Source organism: Chionomys nivalis, chromosome X (genome assembly GCF_950005125.1).
Source record: "Chionomys nivalis chromosome X, mChiNiv1.1, whole genome shotgun sequence".
Lineage (NCBI taxonomy): Eukaryota > Metazoa > Chordata > Mammalia > Rodentia > Cricetidae > Chionomys > Chionomys nivalis.
Window position 1 is genome coordinate 116,875,440 of NC_080112.1, and position 18,653 is coordinate 116,894,092.

An 18,653-nucleotide genomic window follows, 5' to 3' on the forward strand; every position below is an offset into this window, starting at 1 on the left:
ATCAGAGGTTTTGCATTTACACACATAAATATGTAACTGAGGTTTGGAAACATAAACTAGAGCACACTACAGTAATTTAGCACAGTAGCCTTTCTTTCCGCAGAACTGAGCACTGAATCCAAGGCCCTGCACATACTAGGCAAACATTCCACCACTGAGCTCTATCGTAGTTAGAAAAAGAGCATCAGAGGCTGGAGTGATGGGCCTCTGATGCTTCACTTAAATCAGGCAGTGAGGGTTTGGAAGAAGCAGGGAGCTATTAACTGCTCTGTGGGGGGTCGCTGCTCTGCGACTGTAGTGGCCTGGAGTGGGGGAAGGGAAAGCGAGCAGGGAGCGTGCTGTAAATCGCCTTCCTGAGCTCAGGCAACTAGCCGGGAAAGGTGGAGCTTGCGCCCCCCCTGTGCCGAGTCGGGGGCAAAATAGCCCCACGTTGGGCGCCAAATGTGGCGGCGTAAATGAATGTAGACAGATTATATAGATATATACAGCTTTAATAAGGAAATAAACTTACAGGACCACAGGTTCCCGCGGTGTACCGGAAAAGCGGAGCAAAAGAAAAAAGGGCTGCTGGGCTCACGCCCGGCAGATTTATCCGTAAACATTAGCCCGAGGCGAACACACCCCCAATGGGTGGGGCTATGTCCCTACACTATTTTTTATAATATCACTATTATAAACAAATATCAGTAATATTTATTTATATCACTAAATATAAATATTTGCTTATCGCTAGCTGGGTGATAGGCTATAATGTCCATGCTATGGCTTATTTAACCATTCACCTAATGATCATGGTATGTAATATATTGTTTCTAATTTGTTTCTCTGCAGAACCCTACCGTTCCGGCACTGAACTGCTCTGTTGAAAATGCCCATCCGACTGTTTCTTACTATGCTCGTCCCCAAGTGACATCATACAATACCTACTACCATAGCCCTCCTCATCTGCCGCCGTATTCTGCTTATGACTTTCAGGTATGTTTGGAGAGAGAAAAAAACCCTCTTGGCCCCATCCCTTGTTATTGCCCCTGACTTATTTATAGAATCTTTCCATTGCCTTTGGAATTGATAGGAATTAGCTCAGGTGCTCTTCCCCAATGGAATTTATCAGCTTGTAGGAAGCAGTGATTAGATTAAGGACCTGCAGGGAGGCAATGATGGCAGGCACAAGAAAGTGGGAGTAGCATGAGGGAAGAAATAGAATGAGAGGAAAACAGAGGAGGGGTAGGAGTCAGGTTGCTCAGATTGTGTTTAAATACACTAAGAAGATAATTTGGTTGGGAAATGGACCCCTGTTCAAGAGCGGCTTTTGCCGTGGTGAGAGGCATAGCCCTGATGCTTGACCTAAGCATGTTCTGAGCCACACAAAGGTATGACTCAGACCTCCAACGAGGAAGTCCTTTGCTTTTGCAGACATGCTAACTAGAACTACATAGAGAAAATATTTTTACAACAATTTTCTCCCATATGTTGCCTTATTGCATATGTCAGAAATAGTGTTACCAAACTTAAATTTTCAACCTTTTCTTCTGAGATGGGACTAACTGCAAAGACATGAAAACATAAAAAGGGCACAAGGAATTCACTGCCATGCTAAGTGGGTCTTTACATATTAACAGTGATTGTGATGGCAGCTTTCCGTCACTATGACAAAACCCACGAGATCGCAGTCAGCTTGGAAACAGGAGATGGTTATTTTTGAGCACAGTTTTGGAGGCTTCTGTTTGTGACTGACTGGCCAGATCATGTAGGCTTGTAAATGTTGCATTACCTCGTCAGAGTGCTGGGGACCAAACCTTCAACACCTGGACTTTTAGGGGACACTTCTAAACCGTATATAATAAGAATCATAAGTTATTATCAACCTCTTAAATGCAGGGAATATAGATATGAGCCTCCATGATGAGCCATTTTATTTTCATATCAAAGTAAATTGTATTGATTTGAGGAAGTTAGATCTTGTGATGAACCTTATAACTAGGAATAGTAATATCCCGTGTAACAGTTACCACAAACTCTTAAAAGAAAATTCCTTTTTAAGATACTCAAGCATATGTTCAACCATCATTTTCTGTTCAAATCCTACTTCATGAATCAAAAGACTTTAGAGTCTTATGGTGTAGGTCTTGGGATATGTTTGATTTCTTTGTCTCTAGAACTTGGTATATACATTGAACACTTGTTCATTCCCAGTAGTACACTCACTTATAATTTCAAAGAAAGAAATACCAGTCTTGACCTAAAACATGCAAAAGGATGGGGAATGTCTGCATGTGATCCTGGATGAATAAAAAATAGTCAGAAATGCACACCAATTCTGAGTCAAACCTATAGAAGAGTGAGCCTGTCCAAAAAAAGAGACCACAGCTTCCTCTTGCTCTTCTCAGGTTGAAAATGACCTCAATTATAGTCAGATGTTTTAAGACTTTTTGTCTGAAAGACTTCTCCATTTTGTTCATTCCTTTTTCTTTCAAATTTATTTATTTTTAGTGCATTGGTGTTTTTTTTTTTTTTTTTTTTGCCTGAATGCATGTCTGTGTGAGGGTGTCAGGTCCCCTGGAACTGGAGCTATAGAAAGTTGTGAGCTGCCATGTGGGTGCTGGGAGTTGAACTCAAGTCCTCTGGAAGGGCAGCCAGTGCTCTTAACCTTTGAGACATCTCTCCAGCCCTCATTTAGTTCATTTCTAAATAGGATTATCTCTGTGACTCAGATTTGATCATTTCTATTCTTTTTTAGTGAGGTTAATAGAAGAATGAGGAGAAAGGTTCATGGTTTTAATTAGTTAATTAATTAATTGTGTGTGTGTGTGAGCGCGCGCGCTCATGATTTCACATTCATGTACTTGTGAAGCAATGATGGCAACTTGCCTGGGTTGGCTTTCCCCTTCCACCATGTGGGTCCCAAGTCAAATTCAGGTCATCAAGCTTGACGGCAAGTGCCTTTGCTGCATAAGCCATCTCACCAGCCCCGCACAGGGGTTGTTTTAGTCCCTCAAAATTCTGTCTTCATTGGGTAATGATCCAGTTAGGAAGTCTTGGAAACGTTCCTTGTGGTGAGAAATGGACAAGGGTTTGTCTTGGGTCAGGTGGCCCCGAGGAAGTTGTGAGACCTGGGTGTGGGGCAATAGACTACTTCAGTCTTGCATTCCAATGTGTCCTTATTTCTAGTGAACTTCCTGTACTTCAAAACAGGAAGCCTATGTGCTGAGAAGGCTTTAGCCTCCTTTCGCATCTCCCCAGCACGACTTCTCTTGCCCTTTGAAATCATTTCCCTATGACCTCTTCAGTTTCAGCTAAGCCCAAACTCTATAGGGCATTATCAGTTCCTGCTTCTGCGCAGAAATTGAACCCAGTGTAGTTTTACCTAAAACCTTGAAGGTTTCCAGCCATATTTCCCAATCTGGACTGTTGGGTTAGTTCCTCTATTTACTCACAGACTTGTCCCTTTTCTGTCCATTTGGTGAACTGCCAAGTTTAGGCTCAAAAATCTCAGCCATGAGAAATGCAAACAGTGGTGCTTATGTTCTTTATTCGGCACCTGAGAGTACATGATGCTTCACTGCAGCCATTAAAGTGATATTGAGTAGACATTGAGACCATTTAATGAAAGGATTGCTTCAATCCTGTGGGGGTGAGAGGAGTTAAAGGTACAGGTTACCTTGAAGCTCAGGAAGCCATTTCTGCTTTGTCTTTATTTTCCCCCTTCCTTCTCAACTTTCCCCTATATTCTCCTTTTTCGCTCTTTCTTCCTCATTTTCCTGTCCTTTTTGTCTGCTCCTCTTCCATTTGCTTAGCCTTTTCTTTCCAGGGCAGAATGCGGGGGGGGGGGGATGCTTTTTAAAAAAATCAACAAATGCTTTTATTTCCCCGCTTTGGGACACAACTTCTAACTAGTCAGTCGGTAGGTCATGCCAGGGCACCTTTTGGAGTAAAAGGTTCATGCCCCCCCTGAAGAGAGATGTGCACACATTCGCAGAATGCGCATAGATATCAACGAATGTGGACAGCATGGGGCAGGCGAGGGGATGGGGAATAGAGAGACACCTGTGTTCATGAAGGGTGGCGCCCTCCTTAGCACCATTAGAGCACATTATCTACCTTCTTAAGTACATTAAATGGCCACCCGGGCCTCGGAGGCAGCTCAGGAAGCCAGCGCTGACGAGGCCAGCAGTGGGCTGGCTACTTAGATGTTCCTTGTGCTTTGTGGTGTGCAGAGATTCAGAGCATTAGTAAAGTTCAACTCTCAAGCAGGAACCAAAACACATCCAGCCAGCTCTCTAGCTGCAACAAAGCCAAGTGTTTCTCAAGGTGCTTGCCTGTTGCTAGGAAACTATGCACTGGTACTGTGGTCCTTTTTTCCCTTTCCAACCCCCAAGGGTATGAGGACTGCAGCCAGTTAGCTCCCTAGCTCTGCCAGGAACCTTCAAATTCATCCTTTGGATTTCCAATTCTGACCTCAGAGGGAAATGAGAAGCACCTCTTCTCTGCTACCCACCCCCTAATATTCACCAAAGACGAAACTGAGAAATGAAAATCCAGAGGCGGCTGTTCTACCTGCTCTATTATCAAAGTGCCCAAGTGCTATCCACGGCAGCTGCTACCCACAGGAGCCTTTGAATGGCTCTCAGGACACAGCTGACTTGAGCTCTACTGCAGAGACTTGTTCTTCCCCTCTGTGACTGCGAACACCTAAAACCGCCCTGCTGCCTCTTGCCATCCCCAGAGTGGGATTTAGAAGGGCAGAGTGCCACATACATGCCCAGGCACAGAGATCCTCGGCCCTGTGGGTTTTCTTTTCCTCTCTGGTTAAGAGAAACATCCTTAGTAGAAGAAAGAAACAAGAGAGAAGGGAAAGAAAAGGAGGATCTATTAGTTATTTTTCTTGTCAGTGTGACAACATAGAAGAAAGGGGTTATTTATTTACTTGTTTATTTATTTGGTTTTCTATTTTTGAGATGTGATCTCACTACGGAGTCTTGACCGGTGTGGGAGTCTTTATATAGACCAAGCTGACCTTTGACTCACAGAGATCCACCTGCCTGTGCCTCTACCTCCTGAGATTAAGGGCCTGTGTCCATTAGAGGGAACAAACAGTTCACCACAGTGAGGGCAGATAGTGACAGGAGTGACACCATAGTTACCTTACTTAAGTGAACAAGTTTGTTCAATGATCGAGCAATGCATTTTTTCCCAGAATTTAACCCTGTTATTAAACAACACACAACTGCGCTGTTTTAGTAAAGGATATCTTCTTGGAGGGAGGAGGCAGTTTAGAGTTAGGAGGACATCTTGCTTTTCTCGGGTCCATTCTCTCAAGTTATAGGTTCTCCCAGTTCTGTAATCCAGTCATTCTTAAACTCAAGAATGGAAAGGGTGGAGAAGGAAGAGGACTGCGCCTCCCTCCTCACCCCTAACATGATGCAATGAAGGTATTTCAGTGTCTCATACAGTGCCTAGAAATCTTGACATTGCCTTCCCAGGAGTAAAGGGGTCTGGCGTGGGGATTAGACTCCATCAACTAACTGGTCTCACACACTGGAAGCCACATGCCAGGGCCGGCCTGAGATTGCTACAAACATGGAAAAATGATACGATCAACTCAAACTCTGGCTAGACCAAGTAAAGATGTGACCCCCACCTCCATGTGAAACAGCACTGGAGTTCTTGAGAAAATTTAGTGTAAATGGATCTAAAAAAATTACTAGATCCTCTTGGAGTCAGATACACCAGAATCCCTACAGTCCTATCCCGGATTCTGACTAGCTTTGTTCTTTCTGAGACCCTGAATTTGTTTCCTAACTCTCACTGTTCTTGTAGTTCCCTACATATGTGAGACCTCATCTTAGCCTCCCTACAGTGGATTTTATAGTTTTAGAAGGCATGGTCAAGGTCACCTAATATATTCTCTTGAAAGAACAGTCATCCAAGATTTATTGAGCACTTACTACATTTTTAGCACTGTTCTGAGCTCTGGGGAATAGAACAGTGAAGAAAAAACTGCCCCTGAGCAGGAGAACTATTAGGGTTATAGGTGGCCATTGGCCTGGGAACAGAGGCAAGTGATCGTTCTTATGGCAATTCACTGTTTGTTTTAATATATTTTTAAATACTGAATTTTGACTATGTGATGAGGACTGTTTTCTTGCTTAGCTAATGCTCACATATCAAATCTCAACTGAAGAGAAAACAATGGGCACAAACATATCCATTAACTGTGCCAAGATCTCTCACTCAGTGACAGGCAAGACTTCAGACTGAGCCCGTGGAAACAGGACGCCACACTGGACCTGTTAACAGCTAGCTGTGCCATGCCCTCCTCCCTTCAGAAGTCATTTCCCTTAACAGCAAATTACACGGAAAGACATAGGAGGAGAGACAGGCAAAATGCCCTTCTCTAACTTGCCTTACATTTTTACTTGGAAATTTAAGAAATAGTAAATCAGCATCAAAGGCATTAGATACTATGGCGTTTTCAAACACAATGTTTTTTTTTTTTTTTTTGGTTTTTCGAGACAGGGTTTCTCCGTAGCTTTTTTGGTTCCTGTCCTGGAACTAGCTCTGTAGACCAGGCTGGTCTCGAACTCACAGAGATCCGCCTGCCTCTGCCTCCCGAGTGCTGGGATTAAAGGCGTGCGCCACCACCGCCCGGCTTCAAACACAGTGTTTTAGCAGTTCTCCTCTCCTCTCAGGTCCTCAACCCTGCTATCTCTGACGACGCATCTTTCCCATCTCTCCTTTTTCATGCTCTATGTGTCTTTCTGTCTCCACACTCCTCATTCTTTGTCACCTATCTTTAATCCTCTCTTGGGCTCCTATTTTTCAGGATTTATCTACACTTTCCCTCTCACCCCCATATTCTTTACAGGGCAGTATCCACATCTGAGAGAATGTGAAGTTTTTGTCTGAGTTTGGGACACCCTGCTTAATATTATACTTTTCATATCTCACTAGGTTAATTTTAAATATCCACATCTGAGTTCTGGAGGTGGGTGGTCCTTGGACTTCCCACAGGGCAGGGAACCCTGATTGCTCTTTAGGCTGACGAGGGAGGGGAACTTGATTGGGGAAGGGGGAGGGAAATGGGAGGTGGTGGTGGGGAGAAGGCAGAAATCTTTAATAAATAAATAAATAAGAAAAAAAAGTTAAAAAAATAAATATCCACATCTGTTCCCTTCCCAAGGTTAGATAATAAAAAAGGAAATTGAACCCCCAGTAACTCTGCAAACTGACACACTGCTCCTCATTCTTAGCGTTGGTTTCTCACCCCCATGCCCTTGTTAATCACTGTTTTCTGATCTATGGTGAGTTTGTGGGTAATGAAAGGGAAGGTAGTTCATATGGAACAGGACTTCATGGCTTGAGAGCCAAGCAAGCCAACTGATTTGTGTAACCTCCGTTTTAGTCTATGAACTAAGCCCTGAACCCTAGTTCGGGAAGTCCCGAGCCCTGAACTTCCCAATGGTATGTATATATATATATATATATATATATATATATATATATATATATTCCCACAGAAAAGTTTTTTCTTAGGGGTCAATTACTTAACCTCATTAAACATCCTTAAGGCCAAGACTTTTTGAAACACTGGTTGTAATGCTTTGAGCATAAGTTAGGAATCGATGGTTTGAGTGACAGATGCAGAAAATGGAGTGATGTCTTCAAGAAGCCACACAGCTGAAGCATCAGGATTGAATGACTGTCTAGATGTAAAGGTCAAGGGGGAAGAGGAGGATCCCCAGAACTTTCTGCATGAAGTTTGCAACCTGAGTGATTTGATGCAGACCTAGCCTGTCCCCTACTGACACCCTAAGATTTGAGCTATTTTTCTAAACAGAAACAGATTTGGCCTATATTCATTTTAAATAGTAATGTCTGTTGAAGGGATTGCAAGCTAACTGCCTAAGCTGCTTTTTTTTTTTCTCATTACACAGCATTCCAGTGTCTTTCCATCCTCCCCTCCCTCTGATGAGCAGGAGCCCCAGTCCGCCTCTCCTTCGCCCAGCTACATGTGGTCCTCCAGCGCACCACCCCGTTATTCTCCACCCTACTACCCACCTTTTGAAAAGCCACCACCTTACAGTCCTTAAGGAGCACCTGTCGGCTATTGAGATTATTGTGGCTTTTCTATTTCTGCTTTAGTGGACGTGTGTAGGGTACAGCTAAAGTGTGACTCTTATGCATAGTTTTACAGCAGCTTGCTAGGCTAGGGAAAGATAGAGATGGAGCTTATTCATTAAAAGGGAAGGGTAGGATTGGTTAGGCCAAACCCAATACTTCCAAGAAGGGAAGTAGTTCTGACACAGAAAGTTCTGGCTAGGATTTTTGTTTGCTTATGTCTGGATATTGGATATTAACAAAAAGCTACCCATATCTTACTCTGTTCTTCTCTGAGTCTTGTAAAAATGGCTGTTGTGATCATTCAGCTCAGCTTTTGTTACTGGTACCTCCTAAGGGGAAAAGTGCAATAGTCCCTCACTGTGAGTGGTGATGAGGACTGACTGATTCACAAGTGTGCTGTTTTCAGTAGATCTCAGTATATACAACTGACAACTTAGGAGACAGTGTTTCTATTATATGTTGCATTATTATAAAACACATTTGCTACTGGAGATACAAATCTTACAGTTGAAATTCAGAGTTTAAAAATGCTAGATTAGACTGGGTCGTGATATGAATTCTTACTTATCTTTGTGACTATTAATCTTTGGATATTGTGCTTTAACCCCTGCAAACCGCACGATCCTGCACCCCACCCTTGAAAAGTCATCTGTATTTTAATGCCACTGCTCTTATTGGTCCTTTTTCCCCTGTTGAGATCAACTGTGACAGCATTCAATTCAAGATTATGAAAGTGTTACAATGCCATTTCAAGTCTTCAAGACCTTAAATGCAGCCAACTTGACAAATTCTTAAGTGTTCCGCATTTAAAATCCATCTGGCACGCTGTGGCAGTTATACAGTTGTTTTAATTATACAGAGCTTTAAACCATCAAGCTGTTGAGTTAGAAACACTTTGGCACCCATGCCTTCACTCCAGCATGAACACGTTCACTAGGATTTTATTTTAACCTGAGAACTGGTTTAAAGGGAGACTGATAATCCTACACTTGTATTATGTAAACGTACAGGAGATACAGAGGACTCCTAATGAAGACAGTTCTGCAAACACAGAACACACACTGGAAACATTTCCAGCCCATTTTGCTGCCTCCCATCTTTGCCGATTTGGAGGTGGCCGATAAATGCTGGTGCTCCCATCTACCTTGTAGACACCAAGAATCAAGGCACAACAAGTGCACTCACTGTTCACAGGAACTATTGAGTTTACCTTTTCAGCACCATACTGTCCTATCCAGACTTCAAATCCAAAAGGCCACAACCCTTTTAGGTTATACAAAATTACAGTTATTTTTACAGTTCCGAACATAATAAAATTCTACTGGATTTCAAAAAAGGACTAATAACTAATTGACTTCTTGTACAAACATCACCTTGTAATACCTAACAGTATTTTGTCATTTACACTTTATCCCTTGCTTTAGTGAATGTGTAGATTTTTAAAGGCACCATTACAAAGTATATCTTCAATGATCACATTTCTTAAAGTATTAAGATTCTATGACTCATTTCTATGTATTTTTCTTACTTTACAAAGTAACTTGAAACAGTATAGATTTTCTAACACTTAATTTGAGCAGCTTTTTTTTATTACATTGAATTATATAAAATGCATGTTACTTTAGGAAAATTAATATTTGCCGCTTCACTATTCTGCAAAACATTTGCTGTAATGAAGGAATTTGTATTTCCAATGTATCTTGACTGCATTTTATAACATTTACTGCTTTCTTCCTAATTCTGCTTTAAAGTATTGAACGGGGCATGAAATATTAAAATACTAATTCAGAACCTGTATAAACTAGATATTGCTTAAAATCTGTATCACTGCCATGTTGGAAACCCAGACGGCTTTTGTGATGTTTCAAATTAATAAAATTATCCTTCTCCCTATGCACTTTACAGGCATTCATGGTGTGTACGAAAGTCCAGTGGCTACTCTAAAACAACTGGCAATGACAACTCATTTTTGACTATGATGATTTGAGAAACAATGGGACATGTCTAACCAATACACAAAACCTAATGTTAATTTCTACCATGCTGTCATCAGAAACACAGCTTTTCTCCTGCTATGAAAAAAAAACCCAGAAAAACAATAGGACAGAAAGCCTATGTAATTCATTCACAATAATCTTGTAAAGAATGCACTCAAAAATGAGAATGAATATGCTTTATTTCACCATAACAAACTCTATGAACTAATGTCAAATATGGTTAATGGAAAGCAGAACTTAAGTCATGAAAAGGAAGATTGTACAAATATGAACATTGCAGTATTGGGGAAAATGAACAGAGGTAAGGAAGCCAGTGCTGCTGAATTTGCATCTAATTCCTCAAAATACACATACCATGATGATGTTTAAATGCCCAGATCAGTGGTCATTTATTTTTTTTTTTTTAGTCCAATGGAACAAGTTCTTCAGTGACTCTGTGGAGGATAGTGACCATCAAAATGATAACAAAATATGATAATATTTTAAGACTGCTGAAAGTTGGTATTCTTTGAACAAATTTCCTATTTCAAATAGAATCTACCCAGAATACCTACAGATAATTCAGCATTTGAACAAAATTGAAGCCCACTTGAAAAAACAATAGAAAATTCAATAGTCAGAAAGCTAAGTAAAAAAACCCAGAAAATCTTCACAGTAGGTTTTAAACAGCACCTTGCTACAAATTTCCAATCCTAAAATGACTAGGAGTAAAGAGGTTTTGTCCAAAGAAATATTCTATAAAAACTCTGAACTTTGAGCCAGGCAGTGATGGCACATGCCTTTAATCCCAGTACTAGGTAGGCAGAGGCATGCGGACTCCACAAAACTCTGAACTTTGGTTATAAAAACATTAAAAAAATCCCAAAGACCCCAAAACATGTCTAAGAGTCTTCCTGGCAAAATTACAATTGAACTTTATAATTCTCCTCCTCCCTGCAAACTCCAGAAGTTATGTTCAGTAGGCACAGAGTTAAGAAGTTCTTATTCAAAATTTACAGAGTACAGCAGCAGTGGCAAATAATTTTACCAATGTTATTCAGAATGGAGAGGTTTTTATTATCCCTGGTTTGTTATAATAGGCTTGTAGGGAGATAGGCAGTGGTGATACACGCCTTTAATCTCAGCACTCAGAAGGAAGAGGCAGTGGTTCTCTGTGAATTCGAGGCCAGTCTGGTCTACAGAGTGAGTTACTGGACAGCCAGGGCTGTTACACAGAGAAACCCTGTCTCAAGAAAAACAAAACATTAAAACAACAACAACAACCAAAAAAACCCATAATAGGCTTGTAAGAACTAGCAAGTTTTACCACAGCAAACTAATTTACCTAGCAGTTGAGACTGCAATGTCACTATTGCTCACACAGGTAAAAGTAATTGTGTCTAACTGCTGAAATTGCATTCATGAAACTGAAATTTCAACTGGGAACATTTCTGAGCATACCTTATACTCAAAAGGCAGTAACATCAATATCTACAGAGAAAGGAAATAGATACTGTGATCACAGAGATCAGAGTCTAGAGTTATAGGGTGATTTTCAGTTTTCTAAGAGTTAGTTTATGAAAATGGTTTGAAGATCTAAGCTTACCAAACAGAAAACATAAATGTACACCACTCTACTACTTGGTAAGCAGGGGCTATCCTTTTTTCTTTGTATTATTGAAAATACTGATTCTTGATACCCTCAACTACCAGTTAAGAAACACTTAAACTTTTCTCTTTACACCTAGTTTACCACCAGAAAAATGACCTATACATGAAAAATTATGATTAAAGCTTTAAGTTCAAAGTCAAGAAAGAGATAAAAATACACTGTAAGGAGAATGAAAATACCTATGCTGAACTAAGAAATATATAAGCAAGGTCACAAATGACTAGTAACTATGCAACACAACCATTTTCAGTATCTATTATTTTTTCCATTGAAAAAAAATTAGGTTAAATTTTTACAGAAATGTGTTAAATCTTTTATAAATGCTAAGCTATATATCTGTTCCAACCTGCTTCCTTTTATTACTACTCTTAAGTTTTAAATTCTAAGTGTTTAAATATGTGCCATCTTTAAAGGAAGAAGGGGGATACTGTCGTCAAAATAAACAGGAACTAACATGCCTGCAGTATTCCACATGCAGTTTCTGCTATAATAGCAGTTTGCACAAAGACTGGAACTTATTTTAAGGGGTTAAAAAAAGACCTTGTTGAAAGGACAATGCTAGATTGCCATTAAAACTACTTAAAATGAAAACTTCCTACTGGGGAGTCTAACATGAGCTTTTAAAAATCTATGCCAGTAGCCTTCCACCCAAAATACACGAGTCTCATCGATGGAATCTCAACATTTACCAGCATTACATATAAAGATGCATTTGGTGGCTTTCAGACAGTAAATTCACAACATTTCGTGGGAACATTTTTTAACCATAATTAACAAAAATCTCCATATAAAAGCAGATTAAAGATAAGCACAAAAGAACTTTGTATTACCTCCCCTTTGCACTACATGCATGCCTGCTAGCTCTTTTTTTTTTTTTTTTTTTTGCTCAGAGCCATTTTAAAAGCATCCAGTGGCCTTGTCATCAAAGTCTCTTACAGACTATGGCAAGGAAAGCAATGGTTAATCCCAATTAGCTAGAACTCATTCTTCATAGGAGAGACCTGTTTGCATGGTTATTTTATAGTAGGAAAGAGGCAGGAAGCTGATCTCCATTTGGACTGACAGAACAAACCACCGAGTTAGGACTTACTCTGAAATTTACTTGAAGAACTTTTGGAAGTTCATTACCTTTTATGCTGTATACAAGACACAACACACTTAGGCTTAACATTAAGAAAATTGAAAATTCAGCTGTAAAGTGCTAGCATGGAAGTTACCCTAGTACAGTATAACCTCTACTAGGGTATATTAGTAATTCCAGTAATTGTCAAAGAACATTTACACTGCTTCAAACTCGATTCAGAAAATTATCTCTCTGTACCTTTAAAAAGTTCCATCTTTTAGATGAGCTGAAAGCTAAAGTATACAGACACTTCAGAGGGTGTTCAATCTCTACTCAAACTTTTAGAAAAAACTGCTTCTAAAAATTAACGATGCAGCTTGGCTACTTGCAGATGACATGGCAGATTAAATTAACATGTTTTCACCTTAATTTGTTTCACAGGCCTTCTGAAATCCCTGCCCCTTAATCCAATGCAAACTTTCAGATATTTCAAAGGAGTTCAGTAAGATTCTGGTATTATAAATTCAAACTCAGTACTGCCATCTGTTACGTTCTGTTTAAAAATGGAATCATTTTCCTGCTGAATAAAAAAATCTTCCCAGTTCATTGGCTTGTTTTGAGGAGTAGATGTCGTCCCTACTGGAGGTTCTTTCCCAGCATCAACCTTATACCCAATAGCATCCTCCTTCATGACAGGCACAGCACTTGATTTATCAGAAAGGTATGCATACTGTCTGATCTGTAAAGACTTGCATGGATGTAAGCGATAAAGCTTTGAGTCCCCAGAAGGATCTTGACTATGAACTGACTTTATGTGTGATGACATAAACTGATAGTTGATGAAAGATTTGCCACATGCTAAACACTGATACCTTCGCTCCCCTGTGTGATGAATTTCATGCTTTGTGCGATACTCTGCGAGAGGAAATACCTTCTCACAATAACGGCATTGATACTTCTTTTCCCAAGAATGAATGTTAAAATGTCTTCGCAAGCTTGTCAGGCAGACATATGACCTTTTGCATACAATGCAGATATAATAGACCCTTCCATCTACTATTAACTCATAGTGATCATCATGTTTTACTTTCATACGCTTGTTTGAAGGCTCACTGCCAGATGTTTTCGGTAGCTCATTCTCAAGTTTGGCTTCCCCTCCATCAGGGTCATCTTTGACAGGGATCACTACGTCGTAAGTATCTTCACCAATATTTGCATAAACCTTGCAACCGGTTGATAAGCCTTCAATTTCAGTAGTTGTATCTAAAGTAATGATCTTTTGACCCTCCGTTAGATGCTTTGATCCTAAGCCTGGATCATTAGTGTTTCTAGTAATTACATCTGAAACTTTTAAAGAATTGGAAGGTGGCTCTTGAAGAACTACAGGAGTCTGTACCTTCTGTGTCAATGATCCATCAAAAGTGGTACTTTTGGAGGTATCAGCCTGTGGGACCAAAGATGTATTACTGACTGCTGAGTCTGGACTGGAGCTAATGGTAACATCATCATCATCTATAATTTCTTCCGCTTCCACACCATTGGTCTTGTTTCCTGTTAAAACAGCATTGTTTGGTGTCGGCTGATTCTGTACAAGTAAATTGATTGGTGTCGGCTGATTCTGTACAAGTAAATTGATTGAAGAGGACATATGATTTGGAAGTGCAGAACTGACACTTGGTGGTGTAGTAAGTGGAGCCTGATTTAATAAAATAATGTTAGGAGTCAGATGTGTTGAAGCCGAAGACACCAGCAATTCTTCATTTCCTTGGGTTTGGCTAAGAGTTGCCTGATTTACAGGTGTGGGAAGCTTCGGAGTAGGTGTGATGTTTGTTAAAGGGGGGGAGGTATTGCTAGCACAAGGTGTCACTTCTGAAATAGCAACAGGAGCTGGGTTAGGCTGGACCTGTGCCATCGTGTTGTTACTTGGCAAATTCTCCTTTTCAGGCAAAATCTCAGAGCAGAAAATGACATCGTCATCATCATCATCTGAATCAGTGACAATGATCTTTTTCATTTCATAATCTTCGGCAGATAATGAGAAAGACTCCGTTATAATGGGCATCACAGTAGCCCCATTCTCTGGGGCTTCATCCTTGGACTTCTGTATATCAAGGTTTTTGTCACTAGAATCAGGAGGTAAGGTCTCATCAGTACCATCCTGTGCTGATATGTTTTTAACCTGTGACAGTGGAACACCAAGCTCTGCTATAAACTTCACTCCTAGTAACTGCCCTGATTTAATCAGCTCGTCAAGTAAATCTGCTCTAACACGGACAATTTTAGAACTATAGATGTAATTCAGAATTTCTGCAAAGATCTCTGCTCTTATAAAGCTCAGTTCAACAACTTGCCCAGCAACTGAGAAGAGCTGGTGGAAGTATGTACTTGAAGCTGAAAGAATGTTCCTGTGGGCCCGGAACTTTCGGTCTTCCACAATAACAGTAACGTCACAGAAGAGTCCATGGTCACGCTGTTCATTCAAGGAGCTCAGCAGACTGCCAGAGTATTGGATATCTGTAGCAGAAATCAGTTTCCTACTCTCCATGCCTGCAAGGGAAAGGAGGAAGTGATTAGGGAGGAGAAATCCACAATTACTTAATGATTTAGAATTTAAGGCACAGAAGTATTAAAGTTTATTTAAAATTTAATCAGTGTTTGCTCTGACATCTTAACTTTGAAATACACTGCGTACATACACTAACTTTAGACTGTGTGTCCAATCATATGACTTCCTCTGAGAAAAGGCAAGACAGTTTGAAATTGCTATGCATCTGGACAATAATCCATTTGGTCACCTCCCTTTGAAATTCACAAAAACATATTTTCACTAATCACCCTCTTAAAATTACAATTCACTTTCTTAGCCCCGATTTTATTTTTTCCTCAAGAGTTAAGAACTATTTTTTAATTTTAAGAAAAATCTTCATCATAAAGCATACAAATTACTTCTGAAAAATGAACGGTTTAAATGCCAGAACAGTTTAGTGTGTTTAATATTAAGTCTGAAATTTAAAGTCTCTTCTTAGGAAGATCAGATTCAAAAGTTAACCCTACAGCCAAGGACAATAACAAACACCGGCAATTTTTACCTCACAATTTCCCATTTTTCCTCTTTACCTACCCCTTGCCAGTCTATGCCCACCCCCTTACACTCTCCAGAGGTGCAACGTTAAACAGAGCACCAAGTGACATCAGGACACACTCTCATGAAGGAATAAGAAAACGGAAGGGGAAAGCATCCCATTTCTTAGTGCTTACTTACATACAAACTAGAAATATCATATTTTGTTGGTAAAAAATTATGTGCCCTAGTATAAGAGCTTATTTCTCTTTAAATGAGAGTGAAACTGAGAACAGTAACTTATTGGAACATAGGCAGTATTCCCACACAGAAGGCAGCAAGTGTCTCTGCTGTCTGAAACTTCCAACACTTTCCTTTTGCATTTCAAATGATAACGTGGAAAGTGTGGCCAGAGTGCAAAAAGCTATATGCATATATCAAAACATTTGTAAGCACAAAACACGTGTTATATGCAAATCTTACGCATTAATCATGACTTGCTAAGAGCATTGGTAAAGAATCATTTTGTCATTAATATGCTTTCCTTTTAAAGTTGCAGAAGATATCACTGTTACAGTACTTAAGATACACACATACACACACACAAATATAGACACATGGCAGGCCGAGTATTTGTCTCTTTAAAAACTTTCCAATATCATAACTTAAAAACAAACTATAGACCAAAGCCTGAAAGTCGAGAGTTTTTAAAAACATGCTAGAGGTTCCATTTTAACAGAAGCAAGGAACTACAGGCTACCATAAAGGTATTCATTACAAAGTGTGACCTTTGGACAAGGTACCAACAATCCAAAAAAGACGATTTCGACAGAAACCACCTTCAAGTGGACAGGTCTTTACTTCTGGCCACGTGACTTTACCGTCTACAAATACTTTTCCTCCCAACGTCGGAAAGGCTCACAAGCAGGTGTCCAGGTGACACTGAGCCTAGCTTTCATTTTGTTTAGGTATCCATCCTCCTTGTCAGGGGGCTGGCTCAGGATCGACCCAAGCGGGTCGCAAACCTTTTCCTCCCCTAGTGATGTGCGACCTGACCTTGGAAATGACACCCTACACCATTGTGTGACAAATCTTTGGCTGTGGGCAGGTTCACAGGGCTGATGAAAGGTAGCAAAGAGATAAAAGCCACCCGGCAGAGAGTGAAGCAAACCAAGCGGGGCTCCCTGGAGCAGCTGAACACTATCTTTCTTCCACCACCTGCCTCTTCGTCCTTTGAACTTCGACGCAATCGAGTTTTTTAAAAGGCCAATTTGCGAGGAAAGGCTAGCTTCTCGCAAATAGAGATGGAGGTGCAAACAGCAGCGCGAAGGCGGGAGGATGGGGGTGGTGGTGCTGGCGAAGGCAGAAGGCCTAGATCTGAAAGGTACGGTGTTGGGGGGTAGGGGGGCAGGCGAAGCACTAGGTATTGTTGTGTCCTGTGATGGGGACCAAAGAGGACGACGGGACCCCGTAGTAAAGCTCCGTCTAATCAAATCAGGTGGTAGGCGGAAAAAGAGCACCCCCGCTCCCACCCCCGCAGGCCGGCAGAAGGGAAAGGTGAAAGTCAAGTGGGTAGCGATGGTGGGGTTCCCCACGCCCGGAGGCCTAGCCCAGGGTGCCAGCGGCTCCGGCTAGGGACAGATAAGGGGACCACGCCGCGCCCTCTCGGTTCTTCCCCCAGCGCTCCCGGGCCCACACAAAGAAAGAGCCTAGGGAGCCGAGCCTCCGACTCCACCGCTTCCTGGTTCAAGTGAGGCGAACGCAAACGTAGGCGCGGCCAGGGCATGGAAGGCGCAGGGCGAGCTCCTAGTCCCCAGCCCGGACCCCAGCCGCTCCTCACCTGCTCCGCGCCGCTGCCGCTTTCTCCTCCTCAGGCCGAGGAAGGGTCAGAGTCCTCCCAGGAGAAGAAGCCGGACTCCCGGGCGCTTGTGCTGCCTCTTTAAATGTCGCTCCAGTCTCCGTCGACGTCTAAGCAACTGCCGCCGCTGCCGTCGCCGCCGCAGCCGCCGCCGCTATGGACGCGCCACTCTGCCGACAGAGGGAGCAGCGCGCGGGCGGGCCAGCCGCCCTCCTCTTCCGAGAGCCGTCCGGGGCTGTCCGGAAGAGCCCGAGTCCTCGCTTCAGCGCCACGCTCCGCCTTCGGCTCTTTCCGTCACCGGGAAGCTCTTAAAGTGCTCTGTTCTTTTTTGGAGCGCAAGGCGGTGTGGGAAAGGGAAAGGCGCTAACTCTGTTTAAAGTGGCAGGGAAGCTAGTCTTGTTGGTTCAAACTCCTTGTAAGCCCCCAGGGCTTAAAAAACCTTCAGAGTTTCATGTCTTCTCCAAATTCGAAATCTTTTCCTTTAGCCTGTGTTGCTTGGACGCTAAACCACCTTGAAATATAAACTGTGTATTAAAATTTCTTACTTAACCCATAATTCAAATTGTAGGATAACAAGATAACCAAATTATAGTGTCTACTTTTAAGAAGAAACTTATATTTGAATAACTCTTGTTAAGTGAATATTAAATGGTGCAGTGCCTTATTAACTCCGTTTCTATTTACAGTGATCACATCTGATCTGCAGCAAATATACACCAGGTAAGGCAAGTTTCTCCCTTTTTAGAGGGTTCAGTAGGTCCATAAACACGAATGAAGTATTTTACAAGACGGAAATAACAAACCAGTGTCAAATGAGTCCTATCTCGAAAGCAAATAATATTTGTCCTGTTTCTCATTATTATCCCCGTAGCATTTCATCCTCAGAAGCACTTAGAGTCTTA

At 41.4% G+C, this 18,653-nt stretch overlaps 2 protein-coding genes across 4 annotated transcripts in view; one reads left to right on the forward strand and one right to left on the reverse strand.

Annotated features, from left to right (window-relative positions):
- The window catches only part of Tmem255a (transmembrane protein 255A), a 55,317-nt gene extending 45,293 nt beyond the window's left edge, over positions 1–10,024 (forward strand). For both annotated transcript variants that reach the window (XM_057759670.1, XM_057759671.1), the window contains 2 exons: positions 832–975; positions 7,935–10,024. In XM_057759670.1, coding sequence (XP_057615653.1) covers positions 832–975; positions 7,935–8,090 — 300 coding nt within the window. In that variant the 3' untranslated portion in view covers positions 8,091–10,024. The remainder of the gene's footprint in view (positions 1–831; positions 976–7,934) is intronic.
- A 276-nt stretch (positions 10,025–10,300) lies between these two features.
- On the reverse strand, positions 10,301–17,870 carry Zbtb33 (zinc finger and BTB domain containing 33). Of its 2 annotated transcripts, none has more exons than XM_057760326.1 (2): positions 17,734–17,870; positions 10,301–15,379 (listed from the first exon to the last, which is right to left on the reverse strand). In XM_057760326.1, exon 2 carries the CDS (start codon positions 15,375–15,377, stop codon positions 13,332–13,334), a length of 2,046 nt encoding a protein of 681 aa, XP_057616309.1. In that variant the 5' UTR covers positions 15,378–15,379; positions 17,734–17,870; the 3' UTR covers positions 10,301–13,331. The 2 variants fall into 2 exon arrangements, with proteins under 2 accessions (XP_057616309.1, XP_057616310.1); XM_057760327.1 differs by lacking the exon at positions 17,734–17,870 and adding an exon at positions 16,775–16,779.
- Between the last annotated feature and the right edge of the window lie 783 nt (positions 17,871–18,653).

Excerpts from the sequence above, each read along its gene's own strand:
- Zbtb33 (XM_057760326.1), bottom strand. The coding sequence starts at position 15,377 with ATGGAGAGTAGGAAACTGATTTCTGCTACAGATATCCAATACTCTGGC.